Source organism: Salvia miltiorrhiza, chromosome 2 (assembly GCF_028751815.1).
Source record: "Salvia miltiorrhiza cultivar Shanhuang (shh) chromosome 2, IMPLAD_Smil_shh, whole genome shotgun sequence".
In the NCBI taxonomy this organism is placed as follows: domain Eukaryota; kingdom Viridiplantae; phylum Streptophyta; class Magnoliopsida; order Lamiales; family Lamiaceae; genus Salvia; species Salvia miltiorrhiza.
The window spans coordinates 18,133,403-18,157,893 of record NC_080388.1 but is presented as its reverse complement, the minus strand read 5'-3'; the positions used below and the strand labels follow the sequence as shown (position 1 = coordinate 18,157,893).

At 37.9% G+C, this 24,491-nt stretch overlaps 1 protein-coding gene and 1 non-coding gene across 4 annotated transcripts; one reads left to right on the top strand and one right to left on the bottom strand.

The window, feature by feature from the left end:
- Positions 1–269: 269 nt before the first annotated feature.
- On the top strand, positions 270–342 carry TRNAA-AGC (transfer RNA alanine (anticodon AGC)). Its single transcript has one exon. It is a non-coding gene; the product is annotated as a tRNA-Ala (tRNA).
- Positions 343–443: 101 nt separating this feature from the next.
- On the bottom strand, positions 444–4,683 carry LOC131011445 (uncharacterized). 3 transcript variants are annotated; one of them, XM_057939241.1, is made up of 10 exons: positions 4,278–4,683; positions 4,065–4,136; positions 3,895–3,956; positions 3,744–3,801; positions 2,881–2,920; positions 2,436–2,698; positions 2,277–2,340; positions 1,874–1,956; positions 1,395–1,745; positions 444–835 (listed from the first exon to the last, which is right to left on the bottom strand). In XM_057939241.1, exons 2-10 carry the CDS (start codon positions 4,098–4,100, stop codon positions 689–691), a joined length of 1,104 nt encoding a protein of 367 aa, XP_057795224.1. In that variant the 5' UTR covers positions 4,101–4,136; positions 4,278–4,683; the 3' UTR covers positions 444–688. The 3 variants fall into 3 exon arrangements, with proteins under 3 accessions (XP_057795224.1, XP_057795226.1, XP_057795225.1); XM_057939243.1 differs by having other exon boundaries at positions 1,402–1,745; positions 4,278–4,645; XM_057939242.1 differs by having other exon boundaries at positions 4,065–4,144; positions 4,278–4,622.
- Positions 4,684–24,491: the final 19,808 nt, after the last annotated feature.

Sequence of the window (24,491 nt, the reverse complement as noted above, 5' to 3'; positions counted from 1 at the left end):
CATTAATTAAAAAAAAAAAACATTAATTGGTGTTTCAATTATGGAAAATATAAATTTGAATTTTTTTTATGTCAAATTCAGCTCCTTAATTAAGTAATTAGTGTGGATTATTTTATTTTAGAAAATAATAATTTGTATTTATTTATATTTATTTAAAATATAATTCAATTTCGATGTTTGCCGACATATTAGTGTTAATGAAACTTAGGCCTCCGTATATGAAAATAGATTATAGAAGAAGAAATTTTATATGATAAATAATTAATTTAGGGGGTGTAGCTCATATGGTAGAGCGCTCGTTTAGCATGCGAAAGGTCCGGGGTTCAATTCCCCGCACCTCCATTTATTTTTTTTCCAACAACTTTTTTGGGATATCTGTATTGTGCAGAAGAGGTAATTACGAAATTTATTTTTTTTCCAACAACTTTTTTGGGATATCTGTATTGTGCAGAAGAGGTAATTACGAATAGTGATAACTCCAGCCTCCTACAAAATGTATACAAATACAACAACTCCAGCCTCCTACAAAATGAATACAAATACAACATATATTTGCGTCAAGCTACACATTTGTACAAATTAAAACTACGCCTGTGAAACTGTATGTCTAGGACATGCAATCATGAATGCAAGTTAGCTACTTGGATTTTCAATTAGTTGCCTGAGTATATAACACTGATAACCCAAATCAATCCATCTGGTTATTTAACAGGGAGTCGATGTCGGGAGTCACAACGGCCCTCTTGTTCACGTCTCCTAATTCACAGCACTGTTTATCCGTTGTGTTGATTGCCATAACTTTTTGAGGGAACGAGCTGTCAGAACCCGGAGAAACCTGCAAGCGACTCCATGATGTTAGAGATGATATACTCAAATAAGTTTGAGATGGCATTTCACCGATCCATATTTCAAAGACAGAGAAATTAAGATGTGCAGCGACCATAAGCAGTCAAATGTGTCCAAAACAAAACAATCTCTACAGAACCCTGAAAACACCGAACCAATTAAGTCCAGATCAATTTTATTCAATTCACCTTCAGTCATGCTGTTGCGATAAAATTGGAGGGCCACAAGAAAATTGGCTTACAAGTCTGCAATAACTATGAGCCATTAAATAAAAAAGAAAACTAAAGCATTTTGGTTATGGCTAAACTGCTACTTCTACTTCTATGGGTTCCCTAAAACCATGTTCTTTATTGTAAATTGTAATCCATACAGCTTGTGCAGCGGGAAGTATTTAAGCATGCAAGACAGTTTACAAGACAGGACATGACAGCTCAGTCAATTATCTGCTTTCCTACTTTTTTTACATGAAAAATCATCACAAAAGGAAAACTAAAACTCAAAAAAAACTAAGAAATTACCAAAGCATAATGCAGAGAAAAATGACTCACATCATACATGATATCTCCTAACTTCAACTTAACAGCACCACTTCGGTATACAAACATCTTGCCCATGTATCCTTCAGGCAACTCCTCCAAATGGGTGTCCTTTTTCAAGGGATATCCACTCATTATGGAGCTTCCAGCTATTTCTTTTCCCTTTATGCCATTAGAGTTGCCTGAAGATTTTGCAACACTGCCAACCATTACTTTCTCATTCCCTTTCCCATTTTTCCTTGAGTTTTCTACCGCTTTCATGTTATCATCAGTTTCTCTCCTGCTGGCGTTTGTTGGTCGTCTGCCTACGGGAAGATTGGAAGGAAACACGAAAAGAAGCATCTTAGGTGTATCATCTTGGTCCTGTGAAAAGTAGCAAATTGGACCAAAAATAAGAAATCTAAGATGAAAAGATGACAATATCTACAAGTATATTTATAAAGACACACACAAACAAACATGTTTCACATTTAATCAAATGTAATACTGACCAGCAAACCAAGAACTTCGGCAGATTTAAGAGTGTTTTCATCATACTCCAGAGCTCCCTCAAATTCGGCTTTATCAAGTACTTCTGGAAGAAGAGAAACAGAAAATAAGAGTTTTAAAAGCCACATGGTAGACTTTGATTTCCAAAAGTCAAAAGACTGGCTTATGCTACTAGGTTGAAGAATTAAGACATTTTAGCTATGCTAAACTGATTGTATTTAATTTTATTTTTTCCACAAAAGTATTTTATTAATGGGACCATCCAGATTCCCCTGCAGCCCCACACCGTTCCTCGATGAAAGACAAAAAATCTTGTTTTAGCATCATAAAATGGGCACTAGAAAGTTCTATACAAGTTGTATTTGTTGTCAACCTCACCAACTCACTGTAATGCACCAGATATACCTGGGTTTCCCGAATGAGGTCTCCTGAGAGGTAGGGTAATAGGATAGTAACTATGATGATAATCCTGCAGACAAAGTTAAAAGCATAAGCTCAGCCTCAGTATTTTTCTCCATATAGTTTGAAAAAAGCAGATAGAAGGAGTTAGCAATTTATAATTACCCAAGGCTCTCGATATTCTTTTTTCTTCTTCACGATTGCAGCATCAGTTAAATCAACAGTATTGTCTGCAACTCCTTGTGTTTCTGCAGTTGGTATAGAAGTAAAATGGTCTTGCATTTCACCAGTTGTAGACGCTTCTGAGTAGGCCGCAGAACTTCCATCATTAGTCCTCTCGCTTCCATCATCAGTCCTTTGCCTTTGTCTGCCAAAGCTCCTTATGGTACTAGATGCAACTCCATGTGAAAAGGCAACTTGCGCTGGAGCTATTGTTTGAAGTTCAGACATTAGTTTCATAATGAGACAAATAACAAACATTATAAAAGCCATCAACCCAATAGCACCTGCTAATATTTGTCACTGAATAATTTTATAGAGTGGCACTAAAATCAAACAATTAACAATTATATCAAACTGCAAGCTAATGGAATTTCAGAAAAGTGATTACATTTCTTCTCCACTTTTGCTCCCCGCCTTGCTAGATGCTCCTACACATTGGAAAATTGAAGCAGTAAGAAACATCTATCTAGCAACAATTACCTCAGAAATATGTAGACAAACTAGGACTACAATCTTTGGGTTGATACACTCCAACATATATCAATAGGCTGATACACTCCTACAACATTTGGAAAGACCAAAACAGGAAAGAATAATAGAAAACAATACTGCTGACATATATGAACTTGGAAAACAAGATCTACGTTCAATAAGATGTTTAACAGGGAGCAAGTCCTAAACCCTTTTAATTCACCAGCATGCCAATTCAATAATATTTTCTTAGACAAATTATTTTGCTCAGATGTCGGTAATCAGCTTATATAATGTACATAAACATGTATAATTCAATTTTCTTTTTTCTATTTGAAGAGATTTAATTTAACATGAACGTAACTTAACATTGCTTAACATTTTGTTGTTAACTATGTATTCTATCTGTATTGCTTACTAAAGGACTTGTATAAGAAGTTTTTTCCCACAAGACTATCAAGGCAGACAGGTAGAGCAATTAATTAAATATGTTCCTTTTAAATTTCGAATAAATAAATCATTCAAACCTTCAATTGTAATGAGATAGCAAGCTCATATGAATAAGCAAAGTGCCACAAGGCCACAACTGGCAAAATTTTCACCAACAACTTTCTTCATAAATACCTCATGTTCAAAGTAAAATCATTGATTATGATAATTTATTTTTCATGATATCATAAACTAATTTCTTACTGTAGTCATTATTATTCAAGTAGATAGACTCATAGACACAATAAGTAAAGAAGAGAGAGAAAATGAGTAAATAGGAGAGAGAATTACGGAAAGTCTGCGTGAAAGGAATTGTTGCGCTTCGCTATCATCGCCACTATCCTCCTCACTGCGAAGTTCATTCCAATTCCAATATCAATCTTGAGAATTATATATACAAAGTGGAAAATACAAATCGATACTTGAGTTTTATTAAGAGCACATTTCAGTGGTAGTGTGTCGCCGGGTTCTTCGAGGGGGTGGTGCTTTTGGACGAAACTTAACCTGAGAAATCCCCCATTTTTTTAAAAAAATAAAAAATAAAATCAGATAATAATATTAATTAAAAATGCGTTAATTAATCTTGAAATTAAGATGCGTATGAACGCGGACCTTTCTTGGAGAGGGCGAAGGTGGGTCTGGATCCATGAAATTGGAGGAGAGCAATCGTCAAACAACCGATGCCTGTGCAACTGAAAACCAAATTATCACCAACAAAACCACTATGCACGGAAAAATTAATTCAAAATTTGAGCCCTAAGGAATATTATATCTGCTAGCATGCTAAAACCGACTTAAACGTAGCATTTCGGTTTCAAACTTGACCTCGTAAGCGGCAACTTGAGAAGCCGCTCTGTCTTTGTACAGAAGTGCAGCTGATGAAGAGAGGAAGGTGCTCGCTAGGCAATTTTGAAATTAGGGGTTAGGGGTTAGGGGTTTGGAATTTGATGAAAACGACGAAGGGAAGAAGGTGGTCGTCGGGTGGTGCAGCGGCGGCGGCACAGATCTCTGACGGAGAGTAGAGAGAGAAGCATATGAGGTGAGGTAGAGGGAAGACGGGAGAGTATTAGGAAGTTAATCTCAGAAATCAGAATTGAAGACTAGAGGTAAGATGGAAGAGAGACTATTATTAAACCAACATTGGAGTATATTTTTAACTGTACTACCGGTTTTCATAAAAATCTGTACTACCATCACTTAGATCTTTATAAAATGAGTTCGCATAGTAACTTGTTTATATTAGCTAGCTACATACCTCATCCCTTTAAAAGTAGTTCGGTTTCCATTTTAGTTCGTCTCTCTATTTGTTTTACATACATAATATAAGGTGAAAAAACATACTCCCTCCGTCCACAAAATAAGTTCCTCTTTGGGGACGACACGAATTTTAAGGAAAAATTATAAAGTGTATTGATAGTGGAGAAAATTATGTTATAATTAGTATTGGGAGCGATGAAAATGTGAAAAAGTGTTATAATTAGTACTGAGAGCGATGAAAAAGTGAAAAGTAAAAATAAATAAAGTATTATTAGTGGTGGGGTAGTTGTCCAAAAATGAAAAAAAAAGAAAGAAGAACTTATTTGGGGGACGTCCCAAAAAGGAAAAAGAGGAAGGTATTTCAGGGACGGAGGGAGTACCATTTTATATTACATTTATTATACTACCAATAGTAACACATAATTTTACTTGAATGACATGTGCTTACTAAACATTTTTTGTCATTTCATAAAGTTGATCGGCTTATAATTTTTCTAGATATGGATCACGCACCGGGAAGGATGCCTCCTTCCACGGACACCAAGACCAGTTGCAAGTGACCCACAGTCTCCATGAGTGTGCATGTTAATCCTTATTAGCATATTTTTAACTGTACTAGGTTACCGGGTCATTTTGTTCGGGATTCCAAACCCGCCTTAGTTTATATGAGTAGTACTAAGATAAGAGTAGTAGCTTTTTTTTTTGTTAGGGGCATCTTACGTACTATTAGAAAGATAAAGAAGAATCTTCTATAGCAGCCCAGTGTAGGTTATATTGAGATTCGTAGACTCGTGACGCTGAACAACACATTCTAAATAGACCTTGCTCGGGTTCCACTACAAAAAAACGCGGAAATACCGGCGAAATTACCGGCGGCGAACTTCCCGCCAGTAATTACCGACGGCCCAACGACGGCAAAACAAGGCGGGTCGTTTGTTTTTTTTACCGGCGGCATTTTCGCCGCCGGTAATTAGCGGCGGCTCGCCGTCGGTATTTATAAAATAATTTAATTTAAGTTTAAAATTATATACATATGCAGATTACCGGCGACATTGCCATCGGTAATTAGCGGCGGCATTTTTCCGCCGGTAATTCTGCAATTAAATATCACCCAGATCCCATTTTCACGCAGACTTCCCCTCAACCCCCCCCCCCCCCTGCCGCGCCTCCCACCCCCAGTCGCCGCCTCGCCCGACCCCCAGCCGCCGCCGCCAAGCCACCGCCGCCGCTGTATGAGACACGGATCTCCACGCTGGAAGAGCGCCTTCAGGCCGAACAAGCAGCACGTGAGGCCGAACGAGAGGCTTCTCGAGCAGCACGTGAGGCCCTCGAGCAGCATATGGCTCAATTCGAGGAGTTCATGAGGCGGTCGGGTCAGGTACCTTGAGCAGCACTTCATGTCTTGGAACTATTAATTTCATGTTTTGGACTATTTAATTAATGTTTTGGAACTATTTGTTTGAACTATGTTTAGGAACAAAATTACACTCGCACTTTCTTTTTACATTTATGTTATGTTGAGCAACTATTAATTTCATGTTTTCAAACAACATTACACTTACTTCGTAACAAAGTAATAAATTCAAAATAACGACGAATGGAAATAAATTCAAATTACTTATCTTATAACAAATTATCTCCCTTGTTTTTTATAAAAATAAGGACGTATGGAAATAAATTCAAAATACAATTATCAAATTAAAATACTTATGGTGTATAAACTAGATTGATTAATATAATAACAAATTAATAAATAAATACTTTTGCGACATAAAAATAAAGACAAAAACGAGTTCGATCCGTAATTAACAGCATCTCATGGATACCATGTCGATATATTATAAGGTTATGAATATATGATTTTGTATATTGAATTAGACTTTAAATGAATTAATAGGTACTATATATATCAATAATACGAGTGTTCTGTACTGATGACCATTCAAAAGGAACTTCAAAGTTAAGCGTGCTTGACTTAGAGCACACTTAAGATGGGTGACCGACTGGGAAGTTCGTCTAACTTATACAATAAATAAATAAATAAATAAATAAAAATAATAAATAATTAAATAAATAAATAAATAAATAAAAATAATTAATTAATTAATTAAATTTCAAATGGGTGATCGACTGGGAAGTTCGTCTAACTTATGCAATAAATAAATAAATAAAGAAATAAAAATAATTAATTAAATAATTATATTTCAAAAAAAATTACCGGCGGCATTATGCCGGCGTGCCGCCGGCAATGAAATAGTCTCCGGCAGGAAAACACCGCGGCCGTCCGGTGAAGATTGCCGGCGTCAAAAACACCGCCGGTAATGTGCCGGCAGGTCTCCGCCGTTCACCGACGAATTATAACGGCGGTACCTACCGCCGGTAATTACCGGCGGCGTGTTTTGCCGCCGTTAATTGTGTTACCGACGAGAAATTTACCGGCGGCGTCTCGCTGCCGGTAGTTCATTTTCCGGCGGCCGCCTCGCCATTACCGACGGCAAACGCCGCCAGTAATCCTATGTTTTTTTGTAGTGTTCGCCCCACCGCTTATCGTGATTATCAGTTTTCACAAAAATCTGTACTACCATCACTTGGGTTTTTATACAACGAGTTCACATAATAACTTTTTTATATTGGTTAGTAGTGCTACTCTCATCCTGTTAAAAATAGCTCGGTTTTCATTTTAGCTACTCTCTCTATTTGTGACCAAGTTTATAAATGGGAACAATAATTTTTTGAAAATATGTGAATTTTACCACTTTTATTCAATTTATACATTTTTCTTAATGCTCGTGTTGAAAAGAAGTGTGCCACTTTTAGCAAAACGAATAGATTATGATCTAATCTACACAATATATTTAGATGTTAAAATAGTCATTTTCTTCGAGATTAAATTGATCCAAAGTTAGTTTAAATCGAGAAGGGACACGAAAAAATACTCCCTCCGTCCCATGAAGCGTGACCCATTTCTTTTCGGCACGGGAATTAAGAAATTGGCATTTTGTGTGTTAAGTGTGGTAGGTGAAAAAGTGAAAAGGTGAATAAAGGGTAAATTTTTTGCTATTTTTAGAAACAGGTCAAGCTTCGTGGAGTGGGACAACCCAAAAAGGAAAGTGGGTCACGCTTCGCGGGACGGAGGGAGTAATTTTGATGGACTGAAATCTAATTTCTTCTGGTACTAAAATCTAATTTCTCCTACGACAAGAAGTGCTAAAATAAAATAAATAAATTAATTAAAAACATACAAAATATAAAGGTGAAAAAAATGGTTGGTGCTTCAGTTGATCCTAACACTGCTTGTGTCTATCCTGCCGGCTGCCTCGTATTGAATTGGTTTGAAATTAATTTTGTTATAATGGAGGCCAAAATTTATTATATGATAAAATTAATCATGTGTGGCAATGTTTCAAGACTAAATATTAGATCGAGTTCATCTATCTAAATATCATATCATGAGACTAAATAATGTCAAATCCACCAAATAAAATATTTAAGACATTAACAATAAAATTAGCAATAAAAAAATATAGTCATTCTTATAATTTTGCCCTCAAATAATAATTATAGTATAAAACAGGACAATTCACGAGCTAGCAGGTGTATCATAAATAAAAACTTGACAATTCCTAAGACTTAGAGGGTGTTTGACTAAGCTTATTTTAAAGAGCTTATAAGCTCTATAAGATGTAATTTTTAAGAGTTTATAAGTTGTCAAAGTGTTTGGATAATTGAGCTTATAAGTTAGAGAGAATTTTTTTGCTACAGAGAGAAAATATTTTTTTAGAGAGAGAAAATCGAAGAAAAATGAGCTTAATTAAATGATATATGATGGAAATAATAAATTATAGTTGAAAATATTTGTAAAAAGATTGTTGCATATGAGATTATAAAAAAATAAGTTGGGGTAGATGAACTTATTTTTTGGGGAGCTTATAAGCTCTTGGAGCTTATTTTTGGATCTTATAAGCTGTTGAAGAGCTTATTTTGCCAAACACTTTGAAGGAGTTTATAAGCTCTTAAACAACTTATAAGCTGTTTTTAGGATCTTATAAGCTCAGCCAAACACCCTCGTAGTGTAGTAGTGATCTATCCAACCAACACGTACTTAATGTAAGAAAATAAATATGTTGTGAAAGAAATTGTTCACAATTGCCCACAAATTGCGCTCAACCATAAAATTGAGTCCATAATTTTATGTCATTTGTGTCTCTAAATTTATTTAAAAATTAGTATAAATGCTTATTATCTTCTATATTATACGTATATATTTAAAACAATTATCTCCATTTTTTATTTTCAATAAATAGATAATAATGTTGATATAGTTATATATAAAATACAATGAGACGATTGTTGTATTAGTCATACAAAATAGTGAAAATTAATAGTTATCCCTCAAAAATAGTTTAATAAATTATAGCTAAAATTAAGCGTTTGGACTGAATTACTCCCGCCATTTCTCTCTTTCACGTAAAAAAATGCAATCTCTATATCTCTTTTCTTTACTTTCGCACTCATTCTCTATCTAAAACCTTAGTTCCTCCTGCCTCCACTGCTCTGAAGTTCTAATCCTCCCGTTGTGCGGCTAAAATCTTTGTTCTGACGCACCGTCACCGATATACTAGTATATACTCTTATCAGTTTGGAATCCTCTCTCTCGATGCTCTCTCCAATTTTCTTCTTTGTCTTCATCAACACAAGCTCATCCAAAATTCGATGAAATATTAGTTCTATGAGTTCGAGAAGTTCGAGGAGTTCAAGATCTACGAGAATTATAATATGCAAAAATCCAGATCTAAGGAGATCTGGAACGAAATGGTACGAATTTATACCATCTGTTCATCATGTCACCCAGAGGAATGAAAATGGATAAAGCGGCCATTAGTCTCATTTATATCATTCGTACCAAGACAGGTCGGGGCAAGGGCTAGTACTATTGGTGTAAATGGAGCCATTAGCAACATTCGTGCTAGCCACCCCAAGATTTATCCCTCATATACGAGGAATGAATGAAAAAAAAAAAATGTTCTATCCGTACCAATGGTGCAGGATTGGGGTGAAGAAAAAAGACAACAATATCCAGCCTTCCCAAGTTTTCATCGCTGCCACATACAACGCCTTCATCCAGTGCAATAAATTGATGTAAATGATGAAAAATGAAGATTTAGTTTAGGTGTTTGCTAGATTTTGTGAGAGTTGTTACATTTCCTGTTGATTTGATCATAAAGTTTGTAACTGTATTATTTGAAAAATAAAAAAAAATATTAATTCAATTTTTGTTCTTCAATTATACATGGATTAAATAATTTGTGTCGAGCGCTAGTATAAAAGGATAAAACGAGGTTGTTTGGCATTTCACGATCTATGCTAATCGTCGCATGTCTTTTGGTTTATGTAATGCTCCTGCTACTTTCCAAATGCATGATGACTATCTTCCATGATTTGATTGAAACGGCGATGGAAGTGTTCATGGATGATTTCTCTATTTGTGGCACTTTCTTTTGATCATTGTTTGGAGAACTTATTTGTTTACTTTAGAGATGTGAAGATACTAACTTTGTTCTTAATTGGAAAAATGTCATTTTATGGTTTAAGAGGGTATTGTTCTTGGTCATAAAGTGTCACCTGTAGGTTTAGAGGTTGATTGGGAAAAGATCGTGACCATTGAGAAGCTTCCACCACCCACAAATAAAAAAGTTGTCCGTAGTTTCTTGGGATGTGTAGGATTCTACTGCCTCTTCATCAATTAAGATTTTTCTAAGGTTGCCAAGCCATTGAGCCAATTGTTGGAGAACTATAGTAAGTTCTGTTTTGATGATGCTTGCGTAGCAGCTTTTGAAATATTGAAGAAGGCATTATTGAGTGCTCGTATCCTGATTGTGTTAAGCTAGAAGAACATTATAAAAGATAATAGAAGAAATCTGTAATTAAGCTATGCAATCATAGATTAATCTAAAGCATGAAAAAGAAAGTAAACTTAAATATGAATTATATGATTAATCCATGGTATCAAGCTTGAAATCTCTATTTAACTAATCTAAATGTTCTAGTCTAAAGCAAAATATAAAGAAGAGAGTGTTCTAAAACCTGAAAATTGGGAGATGTGATGAAAACAACCCTAGTCGCCTCTGAAATCGCGCACAAAGCTGTCAAAACAGGCCCACAGCGGAGGCCATAGGGGGCGGTGACCATCTCCTCACGGAGGCCGCCGCCACACCCCTTTGCAAATTGGAGTCGGCGGGCACAGGCCACTGCACTGCGCAATATTTTTGTTTTGGTCTATTCTCCCTTATTTCAAGTTCGATTTTAGATCAGTTTTCGCCCACGAACTCGTATTGAGACGAGCTTCAATTCTTCTTTAGACCATTCAACTTAATTTTGACTTCATTTTTATCCACTAATTAATCAATTTTAGCATAAAATCTTGAAATAATAAAATTAGCATAAAAGCTTACATCAATCGGCTCTTAAGTGAAATGGATCAATATATATACCAATAGCACACTTAAAACGCCCAGAAAATCGTCACAAAATAGAACAAAAAAACTCCCCACACTTAGTCTTTTGCTTGTCCTCAAGCAAAATCCACAAAAATAAAGTAAAGAAGTGTCTCACAAGCAAACAAACACCACCATTCATTCCAACAAGCTACTCCCCATAGTCTCCAAGAAACATACTTCTCAAAAGAACGAAATCAATACGAATTATGGTGCAACACAATCATGATAGACATCAATACGATCAGACCCAATTCTCCGCTAAAAGTGAATTCCTAATGTGGCCACCTTTATAATCAAAATCTCTCATTATCTTTCAATATTTTTTTATAGGATTTTTTTCATCCATTCCCAATAGATAGGCCAAGATTCGTTAGACAAAGCCCTTTGGAGTTCATCCAAAGTTTTCTTATGTGGCTTCTCATGCTCATGGTAATTGTAACTAGAGGACCAAAGACCCAGAGCTATCGAGGAATTTTAATTCAACACATTGCCTCAATTCAACAACTTCAGAAAACGAGATAAGATCGTAGGCACCACAATGACAACACTCCTTCTAGCATCTACTAGACAAATCACGTAATCCATCACTCATGAAAGTATAGCAACCAAATTCAAATCAATTAACATCTAATGAGTCACATGCAAATCAGAGAGTAAATGACATGCGAAAATCAAAAGATCAAATAAATGAGCTAGAACTTCACAAAGTATTCATAGACATGCGAAAATCAAAACAATAAGTCAAGGCAGGAGTAAATGACACATGTCACAAATAAAAACACACTCAAAGATAAAAAGTAAGACTCTCCCCACACACACACACTTAAAAGCTAGCACTGTCCTCAGTGTTCACAAAAAGATGGGGTAAGAACGAAACTTTCCTGAAAAGTCGGTCTAGGTGGCTTTCCCTGACGATCTAGCATGGCGTGACCTCCTCTCATTCTCTCAAAATGTCAAACTCCAAGGCTCAAATCCTGCACCAAACACCAAACAAAAACCAAGCAACGACTCAAAACAAAAGCAAAAACAGAAACTAAGAGAAAGCAAAAAAAAACATGGGTTATCTCCCATATAATGTTAGTTTTAAAGTCACTAGCTCGACTGAAAGTAACCCTTAACCAAAATATGATTGTGTTGGATTTGTATACTGAAAGCAAGAACGTTTTATGCTTGTATACAATGATTCATGTGTTCACTATTTTATCTCCTATCTGATTGGGTTCATGATTGCATATGTATGTTCTTTATCTCTACATAAGTAGATTATATGGTGTGTTGTAGATCACAGAAGGCCGTATAATTGGAATAACCTTAAGAGATATAATATAATCACAACCGAAATAACTCTAGGACAAGTTATTGGTTTAGGCTGCGGTATAGATGGAAGTAGTTTGTCTTGATTACTTATCTATACCGGTACGTCATAACGTATTGGTAGGACCACAGTGAGATGTATTCTTCTGTCTGACTTAAGTGAAGAATCAAGATCTCGGTAACTTATAAGATCTTAATAGTAATAAGATTTCAGATATATATGTTAATTTGCTTATCACTTTGACTTACTATGAGTGAGAGTTATATAGTAACTTGAGTACTCTGTATCTTGGGTGATAGTAGTTAATATATGATATTTGATTATCTGTATTAGTACTCGTATCCGTATAGGATAATGACATCCCCTTAAGGAGCTCAATAATGTTTATTGCGCTAAACCCTGCAGGTTGATTAAGTTCAGGCGCAATAATAAGTTTTGAGTGGTACTGCTTAAGGATTACAAAGAGATTAATTAATTAAGGCTGTCAGAGCTATAATTAATTAATGGATGTCGGATATTTTAAATACGAGGATTTAATAAGTCTAAATACAAGCCCCAACTCATCACCGGCAATAAAGGGGTAAGTCAATATCGGTTCTCTAGTGGAATGAACTGATATTTATAAATTAATTATGGTCTGGGCTGATCATAGATAAATTAATTTCTTTGAGGCCCATATTTATTCCTTGTATCTGGTCCCTGGACTGGCCCAATGTCTCCTAGCCCAAGTAGGGCTAGAAATCGTCCTCTACTCAAAACTGGCGCCCCCCTCCCTTTTCTGTATTATAAAATACAGCTGTCAGCTCTCAAGAAAGACACACTGATAATTATTAGGGTTTGAGAGCTGTAAGGAGGCGCAGGAAACAAGGGAGATTTCTAGCTTGGGACTTTCATAGCTCGTTGTCCATCCAACGGTGAAAGCTGAGCGGGATATAGTCGAGAAGATCAAAACTGGAGTCTTTTGACACGATCATCAACGACCTCTGCATCCGCTTTACAAGTAAGTAAATCCTAACACCTATGTGTAGCTGTTAAATTCATAGGAGCATGTTTAAGATTAATCGTTGTATGATAAATTAATAATAATCCAAGAAACGATCATCGGGCAAAGCGAAACGTTAATTCAATTTAATATTCCATCAATTGGTATCAGAGCCCAGGATTAATTTCTTGGCTCTATTATTAATTTATGTATGATTAATAATGTGCGTTGTTTTTACTGCTGTTGTTCTTCGTGGTTTGTTGATTCGTGGAATACGTCGTTTGACGTTGTAATCATTTTTCACCATGAGAAAATCCGTGGTTAGATTAGGTTTTCAAATTGTATTTGTTTTTCCTTTGTATTCTGTAAAACTGAGAAACGTGACGAGCACGACGACGAATCAACAATGAAAGAACGATGGAGGAGACGCGTCGGGCACGGAGCGAGCAAGGCGGCTGGCGCCGAGGGCAGCGCGCGCACGAGCGCTTGCGCGCCATGCGCCGCGCGCCTGGTCAGGCGCTGTGTGCGGATCAGGCTGGCGAGGAGGAGGCGAGCGACGGGGGCGGTGCGCGCCCGGGGCAGCGCCTGCGCGCGGCGCGCCCAGCGGGCGACGCACTGCCGCTGCCGCTGCTGCTGTTCTGTCCACGCCGAGGTCTGCTGCTACTGCTGCTGGGAGGCGCCGGGGGCTGCTGCCGATCGCGTGCCGGGTGGTGCGCCGAGCGCTGCCGGCTATTGCTGCTGCTGTTGGAGGCGCTGTGCGCTGCCGGCGGGCTGCAGCAGCGCCAGATGGCTGCTTTGCGACGGAGGCGGCGGCGCCTAAGGTTTCCAAACCCTAGGTGGCTGAGTTTTCCAAACCCTAGGGGGCCCAAACCCTAGTTTTTCCAAAGACGGGCCGGATGAACTTCTTTTCGGGCCAAAAGTTTTGTTTTTGGGCTTTCTTTTCTGTTTTTATTTTAATAGATTAGATGTTGGGATTCCACGAATGGGTTACGAAGAATTTTATTTCTTTATTACTGTTCTTTGCATGCCATGGTGTTAATCCCTTATGCTCTTTACCTGTTTTTTGTTCGTCTCTGCTTGTTAATATGCTTTATTAACTGCGCTTAGACAAGCATGATAATAGGTTTATCGTTTTCTTAAGCATGTTTTAGAATTCTGCGAGCATGTTTTACATGTTGCGTTCTAGAAAAGCATGATTAGGATTATGTGCTTGAGCATGAACAAACCTTTTGAATTAAAAAGACTAAGCAGTTTTAATAATTTTAAGCAATTAGAATTATTTCTAGAACTCCACATGCGGCCTCTAGACAAAGTGATTAGCAATGTGAGTAAACGTCCACACAGCGTGGCTTACTTCACATTTGTTTTTTCATAAGTTTGTTAGAAGAGGTTTCTATTAAAAATATTTAAATCCATTAAAGTAGTGGGAGTTATGCAGTAAACGTCCACACAGCGTGGCTTACTTGTATAATTTTCACAAGTACTTTGGAGAATGGAATTTAAATAAGATAACCAAGAAAATTAAATTGAAAGCGACATGGTCCTAGTGAGTATGTCAATTTCAAGAATTTAATTTTTAAGGTTAAATTGTGGTCAATGCTTAGATATCATATCAAGTACAATGTACAACTTCCCGAGGAGTCCCTTCTTGATGATGATATGGTCTAGTTAAGGTGCCAACTATTAATTTCTTTTGTCAAAAGGTTAAGTTGACATGAGAATTAAATGACTAGGTGAATAGTCTGGTTGAGGAGTTCGTGTGTAAACGTCCACACAGTGTGGCTTGCACATGGGATTCCTTGAGCCGTTGGAGGTTTCATTAATATTGTTTTTATCAAAAGGTTACAATATTATTGTTACGAACTATATGCTTTCATGTTCTTACATGTTTAAATTGTTTACTTTCAGATATGTCTATGTCTCCGATCATTAATATTTTAGCTAGCAATCCTCTCACCGGTTCTAACTATACCGAATGGAAACGCCACATCATGTATATTCTTGACGCTGATGAGCACAGTTTTGTGCTTACCACTCCACGTCCCGCGCCCTTAACTGATCAGTCGACTGATGCGGAACATGAGGTGCATAGGAGGTGGCATAAGTCGAATAATATGGCCAAGTGCTATATTATGATGACTATGTCGCAAACCTTGCAACTCCAGCATCAGGGCATGGATGATGCGGCGACGATCATGTTAAATCTCTCTGAGGTTTATGGGGAGTCCGAGAGATCTGCCCGCTATAACATAATGAGAGAAATCTTAGCATGTGTTATGAGCGAGGGCAGTTCTATGCAAGATCATGTCATGCATATGATAAATTTGTTTGACAGGCTTGATCTGCTAGGAGAGGGTATCGAAGGCGAAGCCAAAGTCGATATCATCCTCAACACTCTCCCCAAATCTTATGAGAACTTCCGTCTCAATGTCGTTATGAGCAAGGCCAACTATACTCTTAATGAGTTGTTGAACGCTCTAGTTACGGCGGAGGGAGTCATGGGCATGCGGAAAGAGAAAGAGATTCTTGTCGCTGCCAAGGGATCTACTTCTTCGTCGAAAGGCGGGAAAAAGAAGTGGAAAGGTCCTAAGGGCAAGAATGACAACGAAGCTAGTGGGAGTGGCAAAGCCAAGGTGGACGGCCCTACCGGCGGCGTGAAGAAGCCAACGGGAAAGGGAAAGTGCTTTAAGTGCGGCAAGACTGGGCATTGGAAGAAAGATTGTCCGATGCTCAAGGCAAAGGGACAAGGTACGTCACAAGTTCTAGTAACTGAGACATGTTTAGCTTCGTTTTCTACTCATTCATGGGTAGTGGATACGGGGGCAACTGATCATGTTTGTTACACCTAGAGGTGGCCACGGTTCGGTTCCCGGTTCAAACCGGAACCGGAACCGCCGGTTCCCGGTTCCAAAAACTGGAACCGGAACCGAACCGAAAAATAACCCTCACGGTTTCGGTTCCGAACCGTGAACCGACGGTTCCGGTTCCGGTTCGAACCGGGAACCGAACCGTGGCCACCTCTATTTACAAGGTCTCCAATTGAAAACCGTTAGAACCGTCCGTTTTTTTTTTATGTAATTTTTATTATTTTATGTATTGTTGTGTAAAATTTAATGAAATTTGCTTTAATAAAATAAATGACACAAGAAAATATAAAGTTCATATACATTATTTTCTAAATTGAACTTATAATTCAAAGTTATACCTTACAACTCTTGTAAATAAAATTTACAAATTACAACATTTGAATGCTATAATAAAATTAAGGCAATTTAGTTTACAACTTTTAACCGGGGAAAAGAAGAAATAAAGGGAATAGAACTTGAGCTTCTTTTTCGTTTTTGTTTTCATTTTTTGCTCGTTTCTTTTTCATTTTTTTTATTTCTATTCTTCTTTTTTTACAATATTTATTTTATTTTATTTATTTCAAAGCAATTATTATTATGATAAAAAAATAACTATCAATATGAAAAATTGTAGTAATATTTTTTATAGATTACCTTTCATCATATTAATAGTAAAGGATTTTCTTACGACAATAATTATTTGACCAAATAACTAAAATTAAAAGCCGGTTCTAGGCACGGTTCCACGGTTCCCAGTTCTAACCGTGGAACCTTCGGTTCACGGTTCCGGTGCGGTTTTGGCGCGGTTCCAACCCGGTTCCCGATTCTCAGTTCCGGTTCCGGTTCGGAACCGAGAACCGGCGGTTTGAGAAATCGGAACCGTAACCGAACCGACTGAGCACGGTTTCGGTTCCGGTTCCAGAACCGTCCCGGACGGTCCGGTTTTTTGGTTCGGTTCTCGGTTCCGGTTTTTTTGGCCACCTCTAGTTACACCTTGCAGGGCTTCAAGCCGACAAGGCAGCTGGAAAGTGATGAGATCACCATCTCCGTGGGCAATGCGTCGAAGGTCGCAGCTGTTGCTATTGGAGATTTATCTTTATGTTTTGGTGATGACATTTTAGTTTTGAGAGATATTTTATATGTGCCGGATTTTCGGCGGAACATAATTTCAGTTTCAAAGTTATTTTTGGATGGATATTCTGTTAGTTTTGATAGGGGTGTCTCTATCATGAAAAATAACATGACTATTTGTTCCGGAATTTTGAACAACTCTCTCTATACTATTACATGTCCAATTAAAAATTCTGTCCATGTTGCATCTACATCACAAATCTGTCCTAATCCGAATAAGAGGAAACATTTTTCTCATGAACAATATACACATGCATGGCACCTAAGGTTAGGCCACATCAATCTAAATAGGATCCAAAGGCTCGTTTCGAATGGAGTCTTGAAAGACTTTCAAGCTGTTCCATTTAGAACTTGCGAATCCTGTATAGAAGGAAAGATGACGGCAAGGCCTTTTAAGGCCAAGGGAAATAGGGCCTCACATGTGTTAGAATTGATTCACTCTGACTTGTGTGGACCGATGTCCACAAAGGCTCGTGGAGGGTATGAGTATTTCGTCACTTTCATTGACGATTACTCAAGTTTTGGGTATATTTACCTACTTCAACGCAAGTCTGAATGCTTTGAGAAATTCAAAGAATTCAAGGCAGAAGTGGAGAAGAAAAGGGGTAAATCTATCAAGTCATTGCGGTCTGATCGCGGTGGCGAATACCTCGGAAACGAGTTCTTACAATACTTGTCAGAATGTGGGATTACATCCCAATTTACTGCACCGGGTACTTCCCAACAGAATGGTGTAGCAGAGAGAAGAAACAGAACTCTTATGGAAATGGTACGATCAATGATGAGTTATGCATCATTGCCTATTTCGTTTTGGGGATATGCCTTGGAAACATCGGTTTATTTGCTAAATAGGGTACCGTCCAAATCGGTTCCTAAAACTCCTATCGAGTTATGGTCAGGGCGTCAGCCCAGCTTGAACCATATAAAGGTATGGGGTTGTCCTGCATACGTGCTAGACAAGGAAGCGAAGAAATTGGAGCCTAGATGCGAGTTAATGCTGTTTATAGGATACCCTAAGGAAACGAAAGGTGCTTATTTTTATAATCCTAAGGATCAGAAAGTGGTTGTTAGCACCAACTCACGATTCTTGGAATAGGATTATATAAATGAACACAAGTCAAGGTCCGAGATTGTCCTTCAAGAAATCGAAGGCAATGGACAGGCGATTCCATCACCCCAGCCAAGTGTGCAAGTAAATGCACCACAGGATACTGTACAAACTATTTTCACAGCTGTACCACCACCGCTTCGTCATAGTGGGAGGGTTATAATTCAACCCGATCGATTTATGTTCTTGGGAGAGTCTTCGGATCTTCTTCCTGTTGATGAACAAAAGGATGTCGACCCTGATAACTATAGACAAGCGATGAAAGATCTGGATGCAGATTCTTGGTACGACGCCATGGTTTCTGAAATAGAATCCATGACTGCTATGGATGTATACGAGAAAACTGAACTACCTGATGGCTTCGAGGCTATAGGTAGTAGGTGGGTATACAAGAGAAAGCGAGATTCGGATGGCGAAGTCGCAACTTTTAAAGCTAGACTGGTGGCGAAAGGTTATACCCAGGAACAGGGTATAGATTAAGATGAAACCTTTTCGCCGGTTGCCATACTTAAGTCTATCCGAATACTCCTTGCCATAGCAGCCCACATGAACCTTGAGATTTGGCAAATGGATGTCAAAACCGCTTTTCTAAACGGTTTCCTTGAAGAAGGAAAGGACATCTATATGCAGCAACCCGAAGGGTTTGTGAAAAAGGGCGAAGAGCATCTTGTATGGAAGCTGAAGAAGTCCATTTATGGACTTAAGCAAGCTTCGAGGTCATGGAACAAACGTTTTGACGAGGTCATTAAATCCTATGGATTTACTCGTTGCGAAAATGAAAGTTGCGTGTACCGTTTAGATGTCAATGGCGACGTGGTTTTCCTTGCACTTTATGTAGATGATATCCTCCTCATTGGCAACAATGTTGAGCTATTATCGGACATAAAGAAGTGGTTATCCGAACAGTTTCAAATGAAGGACTTAGGAGATGCAGCGTACATCCTGGGGATCAAGGTTGTCCGTGATCGCCAGAAAAGGATGTTGAGCTTATCTCAAGCGTCCTACATTGATACTGTGATTTCTCGTTTTAGCATGCAAGCTGCCAAGAAAGGCTTGCTACCTTTCAGACATGACATTCCTCTGTCTAAGGACATGTGTCCTAAGACACCTAGTGAGGTTGAGGAAATGAGGAAGGTACCTTATGCTTCCGCCGTAGGTAGCCTCATGTATGCAATGCTTTGCACGAGACTTGATATTTGCTATGTCGTTGGCATGGTTGCAAGATATTAGTCGAACCCTGGACCAGGACACTGGACTGCGGTAAAGCATATTCTCAAGTACCTGAAGAGGACTCGAGATTATAGGCTAGTTTACCAATCAGATAGTCTATTTCCTTTGGGTTACACCGATTCGGATTTCCAGGCTGACCGGGATGAGAAGAGATCTACCTCTGGCTATGTGTTTACCTTGGGAGGTGGAGCCGTATCATGGCGGAGTGCAAAACAGAAATGTATTGCAGACTCCACCATGGAAGCCGAATATGTAGCTGCTTCTGAAGCTACTAAGGAGGCTGTATGGTTCCGGAACTACCTGTTGGATCTAGGAGTGGTCCCTAATTTGCCTAAGAGTATCATAATTTATTGTGATAACTCGGGTGCAGTGGCAAATTCTAAGGAACCCAGGAGCCACAAGGCGACCAAACACATAGAGAGAAAGTACCACATCATACGAGAAATCGTAAGCAGAGGAGATGTGCTAGTTGATAAGATTGATACTTTGGAGAACTTAGCTGACCCTTTCACGAAGAGCTTGCCGCAAAAGGCCTATGAGAAGCATGCTCGAGGGATGTGATTGCGGTTGATGCCACCCACTTAGAGAAAAACTTTCAGTATAAGTGGGAGAAGAAGTGAAGTGTTTGTTGTAATAGCTAGTATTTAGACATATTGTATACTAAAAGTTTTGCTTTAGTATAAGTGGGAGATTGTTGGATTTGTATACTGAAAGCAAGAACGTTTTATACTTGTATACAATGATTCCTGTGTTCACTATTTTATCTCCTATCTGATTGGGTTCATGATTGCATATGTATGTTATTTATCTCTACATAAGTAGATTATATGGTGTGTTGTAGATCACAGAAGGCCGTATAATTGGAATAACCTTAAGAGATATAATATAATCACAGCCGAAATAACTCTAGGACAAGTTATTGGTTTAGGCTGCGGTATAGATGGAAGTAGTTTGTCTTGATTACTTATCTATACCGGTACGTCATAACGTATTGGTAGGACCACAGTGAGATGTATTCTTCTATCTGACTTAAGCGAAGAATCAAGATCTCGGTAACTTATAAGATCTTAATACTAATAAGATTTCAGATATATATGTTAATTTGCTTATCACTTTGACTTACTATGAGTGAGAGTTATATAGTAACTTGAGTATTCTGTATCTTGGGTGATAGCAGTTAATATATGATATTTGATTATATGTATTAGTACTCGTATCCGTATAGGATAATGACATCCCCTTAAGGAGCTCAATAATGTTTATTGCGCTGAACCCTGCAGGTTGATTAAGTTCAGGTGCAATAATAAGTTTTGAGTGGTACTGCTTAAGGATTACAAAGAGATTAATTAATTAAGGCTGTCAGAGCTATAATTAATTAATGGATGTCGGATATTTTAAATACGAGGATTTAATAAGTCTAAATACAAGCCCCGACTCATCACCGGCAATAAAGGGGTAAGTCAATATCGGTTCTCTAGTGGAATGAACTGATATTTATAAATTAATTATGGTCTGAGCTGATCATAGATAAATTAATTTATTTGAGGCCCATCTTTATTCATTGTATCTGGTCCCTGGACTGGCCCAATGTCTCCTAGCCCAAGTAGGGCTAGAAATCGTCCTCTACTCAAAACTGGCGCCCCCCTCCCTTTTCTGTATTATAAAATACAGCTCTCAGCTCTCAGGAAAGACACATTGATAATTATTAGGGTTTGAGAGCTGTAAGGAGGCGCAGGAAACAAGGGAGATTTCTAGCTTGGGACTTTCATAGCTCGTTGTCCATCCAACGGTGAAAGCTGAGCGGGATACAGTCGAGAAGATCAGAACTAGAGTCTTTTGACACGGTCATCAACGACCTCTGCATCCGCTTTACAAGTAAGTAAATCCTAACACCTATGTGAAGCTATTAAATTCATAGGATCATGTTTAAGATTAATCGTTGTATGATAAATTAATAATAATCCAAGAAACGATCATCGGGCAAAGCGGAACGTTAATTCAATTTAATATTCCATCAGATTGAACCATCAGCTGCCGTAAAGCTCGAATCATCACATCATCATATCCAATGATCTGTCTTCTACACATCTCCAACGACTCAAAATAAAAACAAAAACAAAAGCAAAAACAGAAACTAAGAGAAAGCAAAAAAAAAAACATGGGTTATCTCCCATATAACGTTAGTTTTAAAGTCACTAGCTCGACTAAGAGTAACCCTTAACCAAAATATGATTGAAGCATCGGCTGCCTTAAAGCTCGAATCATCACATCATCATATCCAATGATCTGTCTTCTACACATCTCCGGAAACCTGGTTCAAAAACCCCTTTTCTTTTTTCCTTTGTATGCAGCACACTCCGAAAAACTTGCAATATAGCATCCTCCTCCAGTAGCTTATCCAAAAACTCAATGCTCAATGTCAGCCTCATGTTGCAAGTTAGCAATGAACTCTTGCTCAATCTCAACCTCATCTTGTAAGTTAGTAAGAAATTCCTACACAATGTCATCCTCATCTTGCAACTGATACAGAAATTCCTGCACAATACCATCCTCGTCCACGACATAAAACATCTCAACATAAAAGCAATTTTGTAATAAAGAAGTAGGAGTAGTAGATTTCTTATATAAAAAAATGAGAATATTACAGATCTACCTGATCTAACAATGCTTAAAGTTCCAGTTTTCACGTCAATGTGAGTATTGGTGGTAGCCATAAAAGGTCGGCCAAGCAAAACAAGATGCCCATTCTCTCCTCTAATTCCTTTGCCCACATCAAACACAACGAAGTCTACCAACACTCTTATCCCCTCACAATAACCTCAACATGTAGGAATATTAAACTTAATTAATATTTGATTTGTCCGATGATCGTCTCTTGGATTATCTTAATTCATGAAACATCGATTAAACCTAGCATGCATCTATTAATTGAAATACTGCACATAGGTGTTTAGAAATACCTAAAGAATTTGCAGGAATTCATCATAAATCGCTGAACAGGTCAGCTGACTTTAACCCTTCATTAGAAGCCTCAAACGATCTCCAATCGTATTCTGCCCAGAAATAGGACTTCTTCCTTTTCGAAAGAGCTTTCAGTGGCCGCATAATTTTACCTGAATCGGAGTTATGTAGAAGAAGTTATGGCTGTTGTAAGTCTGCCATAATTTCGCATGACCTCGATTTATGAATAATCGTATAACTTGGTACTTACTCTCCATGTATTTGACCCTTTGTGGTTCTTGGATTCCTTAGAGTTTGCTACTGTACTTGAGTTATCACCAAAACTAGGAACCACTCTTAGATTCTGGAGATAGTGGTCAAACCAAAAATGATTTTTACCTCCCAAGGAAAACACATAGCTTGAGGTAATTTTTCTTTGTTCCGGTCAGCCTAGAAATCTAACTCCGTATAATCCAAAAGAAACTAAATTGTTTAACTGGTAAACTATCTTTATTCTCTAGTTAGGGACGTGAGAAATATAATTTACCACAGTCCAGTGTCCTTAACTAGGACTATACTGATATCTTACAACCATGCTAACTACATAGCAAATATCACGTCCCGTACATAGCAATCCATACATGAGGCTACCCATTGCGGATTCGTAAGATACTGCGTTCATTTCCTAAACGTCAACACACATCTTACGACATATATCTTTTGATGAAGGAACGCCATATCTAAAAGGTAGCAATCATTTATTGGCGGTATGCATACTAAAACGAGTATTCACAGTATCAATGTAAGACACTCGAGATATGCCCAACATCTTTTTCTTGTGATCCCTTATAACCTTAATCACAAAGATGTATATTATACCTCCTTAGTCTTTCATCTGAGACTGTTCGGATAATCATTACGTTATGTCTGACATTAACTCCATATTGTCGCTAATTAGGAGGGTATTATCTACATAAAATGTAAGGTAAACCACATCACCGATGATACGAGATGGTTCTCTCCCTCCCTCACGTAACCTTAAGGTTGCTGCACATGGATGTCCCTACCTTCTCCAAGGTAACGATTTTTAGAAAAATATTTTTGACATCCATTTGCCAGACCTCGATGGTTTAAGTGAGCTGCTATGAGTAATATGATGCAAATTCTTGAGCATGGCAACTGGCGAAAAAAATTTCATCATAATCTATACCCTCACACTAGGACCTTGCTTATTCGGGCTTGTAATTCTCTTGTATACTCACTTGCAACCTATGGCTTTACACTCTTCTGGTAGCAAGATTTTTCTAGTATACAACCCATAGTATTAATGGATTTCTCCATTGAGGCGTGTAAGGAATCTACCTTCTCGTCTCCCACTAATTTTAAGTAGATATTTGGGTAGACCGAATCTAATGATTTTCCCAAGAACATAAATCGATTGGGTTGTCCCACAACCCGCCCACTACAATAGAGCTGCGGTGGCACGTGTGTATCAACAGTACATGTAGTGTCTTGTGGTATAAACCTCTTGCACACTTGGCTTGGGTGATGAAATTGCCTGTTTAATGCCTTCAATTTCTTGAAGCACAATATCTGACTTAGATTTGTTATTATTCACATAGTCCATTTCTAAGAATTGTGTGTCATCGCTAATAATCACCTTCTGATTCTTTAAGACTAATTGCAAAGATGCATAACTCATCATCAAACAAATTTTTCAAAGAGTGACCTAT

Coding starts and splice junctions, on each gene's coding strand:
- LOC131011445 (XM_057939241.1), bottom strand. CDS start 4,100: ATGGATCCAGACCCACCTTCGCCCTCTCCAAGAAAG. Junction 3,802..3,894: donor CGACACACTACCACTGAAAT/GTGCTCTTAATA, acceptor TGAACTTCGCAG/TGAGGAGGATAGTGGCGATG. Junction 1,957..2,276: donor ACCTCATTCGGGAAACCCAG/GTATATCTGGTG, acceptor CTCTTCTTCCAG/AAGTACTTGATAAAGCCGAA.